General features: G+C 31.4%; 1 protein-coding gene across 1 annotated transcript; it reads right to left on the bottom strand.

Annotated features, from left to right (window-relative positions):
• Positions 1-77: 77 nt before the first annotated feature.
• On the bottom strand, positions 78-12844 carry CarT (Carcinine transporter). The gene is made up of 8 exons (XM_088223722.1): positions 12442-12844; positions 8874-9107; positions 6654-6827; positions 5345-5603; positions 2626-3258; positions 780-961; positions 429-607; positions 78-340 (listed from the first exon to the last, which is right to left on the bottom strand). The coding sequence occupies exons 1-8, from the start codon at positions 12541-12543 to the stop codon at positions 148-150; spliced, it is 1956 nt and encodes a 651-aa protein (XP_088079848.1). The 5' UTR covers positions 12544-12844; the 3' UTR covers positions 78-147.
• Between the last annotated feature and the right edge of the window lie 278 nt (positions 12845-13122).

Raw genomic sequence — 13122 nt, 5'->3', positions numbered from 1 at the left:
AGATATATGATTATGTATAATTGAAACTTGTTTAAATGATGTCATGTAAATACATAGAGAAATAATCACAAACTAAATAAACAGAAAGTTATTTTACTACTTATTTAAATATCAGCTGAATTGTATAGTAACAAGTATTATATAATTCTAAAACCAATGAGTCAGTTTCATAGATCCATCAATTCCTCTTTGAGTATCCATCACACTTGTTTGTCGTATTAGTTTACGCATGGAATTTCTTCTTGGTTGAGGACTTGCTTCATCCCTTAGATCTGTGATTTGCATATGACTCATTTCTAACTGTTCAAGATCTTCATATGATCCTGAAGCTGATGGAGGTCTAAAATGAACAATAACATTTTAGTTAGTAAAAAAATACGAGAATGAAAATAGAAAACTTAAAGATATGCGAGAATGCAAAATAATACCTAAGTGGTATACAACGAATACAGTCAGCATAGGTCCAATCTTTTCCAAACTCTTCACCTTCTTCAAGAGTTTGCGGAAGCCTATGATGGAGAGTTTCTGGTAAGCGAAGAGCAGCAAGACCTCCAATAACAGATACTATTCCCATAATAACAAGAGGCATCACCAAAGTCTCAGATCCCTGAATATCAAATAAATAATAAATCAGTAAAAGTATCTTACTTAAGATGAATTCTGTGTTGATAACAATATGCGGGTAGATTAGCAATATGTACTTATGCAGCTATAAGTACAAGAAAATAAAAAATTACCGATTTTCATAAATGTATTAAAACAGTTGTGTTTTTTCTTACCAAGTAAGTAATAAAAGGAATTATGATTAATCCAAGTCCCCCAATATAAGCCGATGTTCCGATACCTATTCCTCGTAGTTGTGTAGGGTAAAGTTCTCCAGCAAAAGGATACACTATCAGAAATGATGCTGATATAAGTGATTTTGATATCAAAAAGATGATAAGTGTTGCAGTTACAGCATCTAATTCAACAGTTATAAAAAAACAAATGAAACAGTAGATAGGTAAGTGTGTTGAAAAATTAATAGTTCCAGAAGGTATTTTTTTACATTACATATTAACAGTTGGAAAAGTCTTTTCATTTTTCACTACTTGGGATAACTTTGAAAAGTCCAGAACTAACATGAAACGTACAGAATATAAAAGATGCATGTCAATTTTTATGTTTCAAACTAATAATGGCATCTGACAGCAGGAAATTTATATAAAGGCTCTACATTCCAACATTATTGAACAAGAAAAAAAAAAAGGATACAGGGATAAACGGTGGATGTCAGTTAAATATTGGAAATAAAACAATAGTTTAATATGAGTACCATTTTAGATTATATAAAACAGGATAGACTATTTACATTAACCCTAGACACCTAATCTTCATCAGATCAACAAATAGCTGTATAATTTTTCCTCGCATGTTGATAATCCTGTGTCGCTTGTCAACTCAGTACTTGCTACGGTCTCTTAAGCGACAGTTATGTTGAGCGATGTTTGTTTCGTATATGTGAATAATAAACTTAATAAAAACATTTCTTCAGGATCGTAGAACAACGACAAATGTGCGAAAAATGCGACATTGACTTTCTTTTTTATTTGATATTAAAAAAGTTATATAAAAGCTTTTTTTTCCAAGGTTTGAAAAAAAAAATACAACTAACCCAAGTATCAAATGGTATACGTTTGTACTTTTCAAGTTGACACAAAGTGCCAAAAAAATATTAAACCTCTCTTACATAGAGTTGAAGAAAATCACATGCGAAATATCCACTATATAAACCAATCGTTGAATCAACGAATGGTTAGGTTTAATAGAGTTTGTATGAAAGTTAGGTGTTCAGGGTGAGGCAGGTTCCTACACGTAGAATTAAGAATAGTCCAGAAGGAGTGTAGAATCATATTTGAATACATCGGACTGTGTCCAATAATTCCCCTACTATGCCTCACTTTCGCCACGCGCATTCGTGATGCTGCCGTGTAATGTTGCACGATGGGAAAAAATATAATTATAACACAAATGTAAGGTAAAAAAAAGCAATCTGTTAATTTCTCTAAAATTTTATTGTGCCCGCGGAAATATTGCTTGACACAGCAGAGTAGATAAGTAAAGGGTCATTTAATAAGAGTAATTGAATTAATGAACTTTAAACTTAAAATAAAAAACCATTTTTATTTTACATAAAACTCCTTCTGGACTATTCTTAATTCTATGCGTTCTACCTTAACATCCTTTCATTAATAAAATCCTTCTTTTTTATCCTGTACCCTTCACATAAGATCAATAAAAATACAAAAAAAACAGTACAGAATAAAAAAAAAAGCAATATCTTTAAACAAGTAATATTGTAAAATAAGAAAAAAATATGTCAATTACTTCATTACCGATTGAAAATATGTCAATTATTTTCCTCTTAAGTAAAGTATAATTCATAAAATAAAGCATATTTTGGGTGTAAAACTACACATTGAATGAAAAAAAATAGACTAATTACTCGTTAATTTTAAAAAAAATATTGTTGTAAAAGTCTTAAGTGCGATATCAATATATGTTTTTCTAGAATTAATGTCTGTATCGATTCTCCTTCTATGATTTATGAATCTCATTTTGCTCTGCACTCTTAACATATTTTACCTTCTGGTAGAAGAACAGTGACGATGCAAGTTATGCCACTCAATACCATGGAAGTACACAGTGGCCATCTTCTGCCCCAACGATCCATTAGAATCCAACACACTAGATAACTTGGAATTTCTACGATGGATGAGAGAAAAAAACTAATGTGTTGGTTACTTCCAAGAGATGGACCATAGTAACTCATTCCAACATAGACCATCTCACTTGCAAACCAGTTAAGAGTAATTAAACATGTCTTTAATCGCATGTTTGGAGTTTTGCATAATGTCAGTGCACTGGGGTTATATTTGGCCCTTTGTTCCTCGCTTAAAGTGCGTTCCATCATCATCAACTGTTTTAACTTTTGTTTGAATGTTTCAGGTAACGCTTTCCCATTTATCTTTGCTAATGTTTCTAGAATTTTCAAAGCTTCTTCTAGTCTGCCTTTTGCAAGCAACCACCGAGGAGATTCAGGAAGAAAGAACCAGTAAAAATAATATAGTATAAATGGAGCAGATGTCACATACGCCAGTAAACTCCAGTCCTTAACCATGTATGTAATACCAGCGAGAACAATTAATCCGAGTGTGTAGAACATGCATGTCATCACAGTTATAAACGAGCGATAGTTTGGGCCCACAAGCTCTAGCGCTGAAAAAAAGTTTAAAAAATATTATTATCTTAAGTGGAAAAAAACTAAATTTCAAATATTGACAATAAATCGGAATAGTTTCCAATTTGGTACCTTTATAACAGAAATAATAATAATATGCAAACATGTACTTAATGATAAAAACAACAGAAATGTATTTTTTTTTTTTTAATAATAAATAATATTTCAAACACACTAGCATAACAGGAGATTCTGAGAAAAACAGTTTTTTTTTGTTGTTGTTTTTATGCTGTCTTGACCAAACTTACTGAAATATTTTAAATATTGTAATTTCGTATAGTATCTGTTAGATATAGAAGCTGTATATTTTGTGTTAATATTTTTTTCTAAATATTAAGTAATGTTTTATATTTTTAAATACCCATAAAGTGATTTTGACTAGTAAACAAGATATTTATTTACATTAATTTGCTAAGTATAAGAGTCTTTATTCAATAAAATACACATATTATTACAATATTAATACATACACGTTCATTCTATAAAGAAAAACACTAAGTATCAAAACATAAATTTTGTCCCGATAAACTTTAAAATAATAGTTTGTCATCGGGTGCTCAGACATTAGTTTTAGATTAAATTAAAAGTTAAATAGTACAGTCGTAATTTTTTACACATATAAAATATTTAACATTTACTATTTTGTGTTAGATGCTTTAGTATTAAATTAAAAATTTCAATTTTATATCAATAAAACAAAAATTGATAGTCAAAAGTAACTATTAAAATTAACATCTTAAACATGTAAATAAAATAATAAAGAAACAAAAGAAATGGTTAGACAGAAAAGGGTATTTAATGAGAGATAAAAATATTGAGTTTCTTAAATGAATGTTTTATGTAAATAATAAATCAGTATAGAAATGTTCTGTTTACTAACCACGTTCATAATGAAAACATAATTTCATTTTTATTATGACATATTTTCAAGTCAAGTGGCAACATATTAAATATTTTTGGAACAATGAAATCCAACGTACGCTATCCATATTTGTTTTTAAATTTTGGTACAACTAGACCATCAACAGATGTAAATCTTGTTAGGTAAGTGTGTTCAATTTTACTTTTATACATCGAGCTGAACATCAGTTGGATAATAATTTTGCTCCATAAAATACCCTTAACTGGTAAAACATTTAATTCTTTATGTATTGTGTATGTGCAGCAATTGTGTCATTTATGTCTAGGACCTGTACTTGCCATATTTATATTTAGTAAATGTGGAAGAATGAGGAAGTTCAGTGGTTTTTTAAATATATTTTTATTTATTAATGAACTATCAAACAAAGCCAAATTATTGTTTATTTTATTTTTATTTATTGTGTTATGGTCGCTGCTATTTAGTAAGTTGTCCCGATTGGAGGGTTAGCATCGCGGAAACCGGAAATCTATCGCAACACCCTATGATTGTTTGATTTAGAAGAACTTGTAACGCCATTTAAAGTAGTTTATTTTAATGAATTTTTCATACATTTTAGAAAAAACTTCATTTCATAATGAAATAATTTTTACCGCATGTAAGAAAAAAAAATTATATCTTATACTTTACTCATATAAATATAACTATCCTACACATTACCAACGATGGTATCCTACGCATTACCAAAAATGATTCTTTCATGTTACTAATTATAAGCACCGTCAGTAGCAAATGCGTTGGTTATGCTTAGTATTTCTTCAGTATGAACCGAGACGCCCTAAGTATAACTACATATGTACTCTTGGGTTGCTTATGTCTAGTGTGTGCAGAGCACTTATTAAATATAAATTTTGTACAGCTACGGTTATTATGATGGAATTATTAAGTAAGGAGACTAAAAATAAATCACTTACGCTAGTTATGTCAAATAAAAGTACATTAAATAATATAAATATAAAAATAAGAACAACTGATTTTCATAGATCTATTTGCGCTGCTTCGGAATATACTAATAACTAATTTTTGGCAAAAATGACAATTATGATGGTTAGGCTAAATAAATTTTGTTAAACTAAAAACAATTTCTTTGCATTCAACAGAAAATATTTGACTACAATCTTACCAATAAATATATGATTTCTTACATATTATAAATGGTATTTGGTAGGCAGCTGGAATAGTGAGGCCGACAACTATCCTACTCCCCGCCCACCACCAGTAGTTCTGCGCCGTAGCCGTTAGTAAGCTGCCCGCTATGAGAATGGTAAGGCATGCGAAATAGGACTTTTTTCTTCCAATCCTGTCATTCAGAACACCGAAGAAGTACACTCCCACTGGTCCTCCAATGTTAAGGGCAACTAGTCCTAGAGTAGGATATATCGCCTGATCGCACACTAAATCAAACTAAAAAAAAGGAAGATGCATAGACCATCAAAATGAAAAATAAATATGTAAAACCAATCGGGTTGTGGTCCTGTGGCTAGTGTCTCGGACTCACGGACCAATGGGGCGTGGTTCGAATCGCACTCTATTCCAACTTTATTTCCATTTTCTTATAGTGAGTTATTTACAACTCGTTGAAAATGGCCCTAAAAATTAAATATTTGGGTAAATCATAAAGACGCAAATATTTCTTTAAAAAAAAAATAGTAATTTTAAAAAAGCCCTTCAGGTACCCCAGCATCAAGTTATTTGAGGAATTTGAGATATTAGATATAAGTCAATAATTATTACATATTATTAGAATAATAATGTTTGTGAAAGCAAATTATTCTACCAAATCCCAAAAGAAACACTCCCACACTACCAGAAGTCAAACTGGAGGGTGGGTCATGGGGTCTACCATAAACTCTAAATTGGGCAAAGAAATTTCAGGTTTTTGGGTCCAAAAATATTCAATATGTTACCTAAACATTGCAAAACCATGACCCGGATTCAATTTAATAAATTTGTGAAAAATTGGTTACTGGGTTTAGGTCGAGAAAAATCGGAAAATTTACTCAAAAACATTTTTAAATAATAAATGGTATAAATTAATATTGTATAACTGTATAGTAAATTAACTAGTAGGTAGTAATGTTATTGTTTATTTTTCATAAAAATGTCTGCCTTAAAACAGGTTGTACCTAGTTAGGCAGACTAGACATGATCCAGAGAAATCTATTACCCAAGTGTGTATGTAGTAGATAAAGTAATTTTTGTTAATAAACCATGATTATTATTATTATTATTAATTGTTTAATCTTCTATATAATGTAAATATTTAAGAACACCAGCACAGTATGCAAGCTCCTAATACTATTTTTCTCAAATATTTTGTAATTAAAAAGCTCAGAAAACAAGCTGGTATGTGTGCATTATGGAAATTAACTTTTATAGAACTAATCTAAAATAATATTCCATTTATCAATAATTTACTGTCAGTATTTATATTTTTGTCAGTTACATACTTACATCAATAACGACTGAAGATTCCACTTCTGATTTGTCAAATTCCCATCCATCATAGCACGGCTCAATTTCCCAGTCAGCATTGGGAACAATATCAAAAAGTTCATATTGTCGCAACACCTCAGCCCAATCAACTGCATACCTGGAACACTTGCTGTATGTGCCATTTGTTTCCACCTAGAAGTCAACACCTATAAACATAGTGCCTTATCTATTGGGGGTTAAGCGTCTAAAGCCATAATCCAATTAGGAAAATGGTGCAATGAATTTCGGATATTGATATAGGGAGTAAGTAGTATGCAAGTCATGGTACTTGCTAAAGTAATTAAAACAGTATTAACCAGCTTATCAATGAATAAGTGGATCCCTTCTTTGTGTCAACATAACTAACATTTGAAAAGCAATTTAAGTATTATTTTTCACCTCCATTAAGTAATCTCGATTTGGTTATCGAATATTAGGACTTTTTTTCTGTAAATATTGACTGTTTTCGAGCTTTTATGGCAAGAAATTATTCCACAGATTAAGAATACAAGATCAAAATAAAAGTAGAATCCTGGACGTGTGTTTTTGACTCAGTAGCTACTCTCAGGTAAAAATCCTGAAAAAGGAAATAGAGTGAAGAATAGTCCTCGTAGTGTAGTGGTCGGCACGTTGGCCTATGACGCTTAAGGTTCCGGGTTCGATTCCTGGAAAGGTCGAGATTTATTTACTAATTTATTATCTATATACGCCCAGAAGGCTTTTACATGAACGGTATAAAATTAAAATTAAACATTTTTATGGTATAACCAGTAAATATGTAGGTACTAATCTAATAAACAATTGAAATAAATTATAAATAATAAAAATACTTTATAGTTTTATTCCACTTTTATTTAAATATATATATTTTTTTTTTTACCAGTGACCGGGTTTCGTCGTGACCGACGTCGTCAGACTGGTATTTTTAAGTATTTTTATTGTTATAATTAAAATGCAGTTCCACCAAGAAATGTCAGTAGAAAAACTCAATATAATTGCAATAAAGATAAATTACTACATAAAAGCGGGTAGGTACATAATTAAACGTGTTTGAAAAATTATATCAGTTTTAGGGAAAATGAATAAGTTTACATTAGATATTATTTAAGTGTAGGTTAGCAAAATAGAAAAAATCAGAGTGATTTTTACAGCATTCAAATAGCATAAATTATTTTGATTTTATATCAAGGCGTATAAAAGAATAAAAAATTCCTATGAAACTGACAATGGAAAACGAAACATATCAATTCCTCCATACTCGTTTCCGAGCCGGTGTAGTCTGACAATTGGAGAGTCTACCAGACGACACAATAAAGGTAGACTGCAATCTTGTACATCTATTTGGTATTTTGATACTTATCAGTCTCGTTAAATCATAGGGACGTCCGGTGTGCCATGATATGAAATACTGGTTAAAAGGGTGGTTTTACACTGCGATATTTCATTGTCCCTGAACCTGAAGCGTTAGACTGATCACTTTACTTTCATGAAACAAATAATCAAGATACGCTGCGTTTGGTGTACTAATGAAATGCCCTATGCACCACTTGATGCAGAAAGGGGAAAAGATGATGATTATATGGGTAAAGTAACAAATATAAAATGTAATAACAATTACTACCAAAACAAAAATTGTTTACAATTTTTTTTAAGTTCAAATTCGAATTTGTAAAAGAAAAATACATGCGCTGAATATAATCTGTAAAAAACATTTTACCCACTTTAGTTATCATTCAAGCAGCATGCATGGTACATTTAGTTATAATTAGATATGTTATCATAGTATTGACCTCAATTTACTGACTTATAATTAAAGTAATGCGTTATTCCCTTATTAGCTAAATGTCAAATTTGGCTCCGCAGAATATAATTTGGGAAACCCATCTCAATTTCTTTATATTTTTCTTCACCTACTGTATTTCAAAATACTGCCTTTCTTTTATTTCTTAATACTGTATTTTTTAAAAGTTGATGTTGTTTGTTTTATATAATTTACATGTTGAAATATATTTATGGGTGTGAAAATGGATAATATAAAAAATAAAAATTTAATCGACCCTCCTGCAAAATTCTCGTTTGGCACATCAGTCTTTTTACCGTCAATGCTTTTTATTTGATTTTATATACTCAATACTTTAGTTTTTGAGGCCTGAACTGAACTGAAAGATAACAAATGGTAACTTTCCATGTTTGCCTTACTTCTCGGGGGATTCCTAGTTGTCGGCGATGTTGCGGCATTAATCCTGTGATGTTCATCAAATCGGGAATCTTACACCAGTGTTCTGGAGTGTCAGTCATGAAGAGTTGGTTGAACGCCCCAAAGCCGCAAGGAATACATGCCGGGAGACATACAAGCCACAGAAGAAGCTTCTGGTATAAACCAAATTCACCCACGTGTGGAAGGAGATCATCCAAGTCCATGCCATCTCGAGCCTAGCCAAAGTAAAAATAAATGGTATGAGAAGTTCAACTTATATGTATTACACTTTAAAAAATAAACTAAATGTGTTCTTAAATTAGCCGATTAATTAGATTTCCATAAAAAAAGTATCACGTTTATTATTTTAACACATTATCTTGACATTTCTGGGCTCCGATTATAATGAGAAATTAACAGAGTTATCTTCGACTGTCTATAAAGAAAAACCGATAATTGTGTATGAAAATGAGTATATTTGCATGAACATTTGAAGTATCTTCGTCAGTAACCCATAATTGAACATGTTTAGAAGAAAAAAATTTTGGCTTATTCTGCTTTTCATACAGAAAACTTAATTTTACTTTGTAAACTTTGTAATTATTTAATACCAAAAACACGTCCAACTTCCGCTCAAAGAAATTTCTCTTTTGTGGCCCCAAGAGTGTTCAAAACGAGTGTCCTCCAAAACGAAAGCCATTTTCAGGAGAAGTGTACAAGATTGAATTTCGTCAAGGGGAAGCGGCCATTGCTGGAGACTGCTGCGAGGCATTGCATAGATTTATATACTTTCAGATGTGTGGTCCAGGTGTTAATTAAAATTATTTTACGTATTCTTTAACAATGTACATGCGTCTACTTTCCATTATGTTGTATCTCCACAGAGCTCTTGGCCTCATAGAGTTAGGGATACGTTATTACTTTTTTTTGCTATACGAATCTTTATATTTAAAATGTACTTATAAAAGTTTAAAGTTTGTTAGTGAAAACTTTTGGTGGATGTTCATGGTAATTTATCACAGAAATAAAAGACGGCTAAAAAATGTGTACTTTTGTATTTTATATTTTATAGAATGTCATAAAATATGTATTTAAAAAAGTGTGTTTACACAAGAATAGAACATAGTCTATGGACTGGTACCTGAAGCACAAGACTGATCATCTTATCATTATGTAACAAAAATGAACAAGATACGCTGCGATTGGTGTACCGATGTTGCACCCTATGCACCATTAGTTGCAGAAAATGAACGATGATGATACAATGAGGAAGTTATGGCTAGAGTGGAATACGTTTTAAAAGAAGCTCGACCGCAGCACTAGTGTTGAAATGGGTGATATTGCTACAGTTGAAATACAAGCAAAGAAAATAATTTAATTAAATATCCCTTTATTTCCACATCCTGATTTTTTAAATGCACTATCTGTTAATATTTTACAAAAAAGTATACAACAAAGTAGACATATCAATGGTTGAAAAGTATACTTACATATTAAAGAAGAATACTCATTACGCTGAGTGAAACACATATAAAGAGAACAATACGTATGTATTTTTATATCTAAATTTGTTGCAACAGAGAGGTAAAACATTTTTGAGAAAGGTATATGGAACTCTAGGCATTTACTGGGCTTATGACCTGTCATTGGCTGGTTTAAGTGGCCACTTTACACACTGTGTAACATTCACCATTCTACCCATGTTTAAACATACAAATCTCTTCAACTCTTCCATCTGTTGACTTTTGTGAAGTAAAGGAGCTGAAACCTTTATCATAAGGGTGAGATTCATCCGGCTGAACCAAATCGCCTACTGGCAACGCCTAAAAACAATTTTCAGTGTGTAAAGTGGCCACTTAAACCAGCCAATGACAGGTCATAAGCCCTGTAAATGCCTAGACTTCCATATTACCTTTTCAAAAATGTTTTCCCTCTCTGTTGCAACAAATTTAGATATGAATAACTCCTTTGGGAGGAAATCCAGCCAGTCTGCAAGCATTTGGACATACTCAAATATTGTTGAATTAACTACTTGATAAAAGAAGTATAAAAAATTCAAGATTGTTTTCAGGTGTTGCCTAGTAGGTGATTTGGTTCAGCCGGATGAATCTCACCCGCATGATAAAGGTTTCAGCTCCTTTATTTCACAAAAGTCAACAGATGGAAGAGTTGATGAGAAGTGAATGTTTTAACATGGGCAGAATGGTGAATGTTACACAGTGTGTAAAGTGGCCACTTAAACCAGCCAATGACAGGTCGTAAGCCCTATAAATGGCTAGACTTCCATATTCCCTTCTCAAAAATACTTTCCCTCTCTGTTGCAACGAATTTAGATATGAATAACTCCCTAGGGAGAAAATCCAGCCAGTCTGCAAGCATTTGGGCATACTCAAACATTGTTGATATAATTTTATAATCAAATAAAAAAATTATAACATAGGTAAAATTTAATGCAGGTATATATAAATGTTTTTAATTTTTTATACAAATAAAAAATAATGAAAACCATCACAATAAATCTTATAAATAGTTATTTTTTAATATTCCCTTAAGTATTGCACGAAATACATGTAAACTATTTTTTCCCTAAAAGTTGGGAAAGTTTTTTATATGGCGTCACTTAAACATTCAAAAGATTTATTTTCACTACGGCAACTCAATTTTCAAGCTTATTTAAAGGTAATTTGAAAGCTTTTTCACTATTTCTTCTTCACAGTGGGTTATTCAGTTTCAGTTTTTTCGGTTTCGGCTACCATTGCAGGGTTACTGACAAGATAGCCAAAGTGCTGAAGAAACATAATATTGGAACAACGTTTGGGACTGTGGGAAAAATAAAGAACCATTTATTGAGCGGATAATAATCCCCTGGAAACGGAAGCTGTTTATAAACTAAGTTGCCAAGGATGTAATAAAGTGTACATAGGACAAACAGGACACACAGCAAAGAAAAGTATTGACGAACACAAATGAGATTGTAAACTTGGGCATCCTGACAAATCTGCAATAGTGGAACACTTTATAGACACCAATTTTTTCGCATTTGAACCGAAATTTTTGTATAAACCCAGTAATTACAGTGCATGAATAATAAAAGAGGCAATTGAAATACACAGACACCCAAATAACATAAACAAAGATGACAGGCAAAAATGAATAGAAATGTGCCTACTGTCGACTGCAACACGGTACAAATTACTAGTACTTAAACGCACACTTTTTTCCACAAAAACACTCGGTTTACCCTGAAGATGGCTCCTGCAATGGTAGCTGAAACGTCGGAACAAATCCAACACACACAGTATCACCCAAAAAAGAAACATTGATAACAGTGACCGTGAAAACCTTCGCACCTATAGGAAATCGATGTTGTGAAAAAATAGTTAATGATTCATTCTACTAGTGATTTTGAATTAATTTTAAAAATATCATTTTACAAATGATTTATTACAACAAAGTTCTATGATGTAAACAGTACTTTCGATATACTTACTAATGAGAAGCCTTGACACATAAAGAGGCCTTGCGACATAAAAATATAGTTCAAGGGATAATATAAAAATAGCTACTTACCGTATCAGATTTATTAGTAAGCCGAGTGGAACAGTCCGGAGTGTCTTCCATGTTGGACTGAAGTAAAGTCAGTAATACAACCCCCAAAGAAGCCATACACATATTACCTAGATTAATCCACACACGATACAATCTAACACTGGAATTGCCAACCTTTTTAAATGAAATTTTTCATTAAGGGAATTAAAGACACTCAAACACTCAAAAGTCAATACCAGAGATGAAACGAGTATCCGGTTACTGTCCAGAGGATACCTAATATTAATTTAAGTGCAAAATTTTTCATAAAATCAACACCACTAAATTGATTTGTTGATGTCAAGCATGTTTGGGAAAAAGGAAGTAACCCTGATAAGGAAAAAATAGACCCTTTTGCGTAATAACATTCCTTCAGTGTTCAGTTCTAGAAAAAGAATGTAACCCGCAAATATATTTTTTTTGTCAAAAATTGTTTTTTGATTAAAAATATATTTGTGTGAAAAAATTAAGCTTAAGAGTGAAACTACCCAAAACTATTATAATCATTTAATTACTAAACTTATAAACCATTTTGATATAAAACTCATTGATCAATATCAATTAAAAATATCATGAAAATATTTGAACAACTTTTCAATTTAAGCCCATTAAAAGTTTTGTTTTAACTATGAGAGAAATTTGAGTACTGTGGTGGTTTCACTG

The sequence above is a fragment of the Micrasema longulum genome, unplaced genomic scaffold (assembly GCF_059751315.1).
Source record: "Micrasema longulum isolate JH-2025_06_02 unplaced genomic scaffold, ASM5975131v1 h1tg000250l, whole genome shotgun sequence".
Lineage (NCBI taxonomy): Eukaryota > Metazoa > Arthropoda > Insecta > Trichoptera > Brachycentridae > Micrasema > Micrasema longulum.
This window is presented reverse-complemented; position numbering and strand designations above follow the sequence as displayed.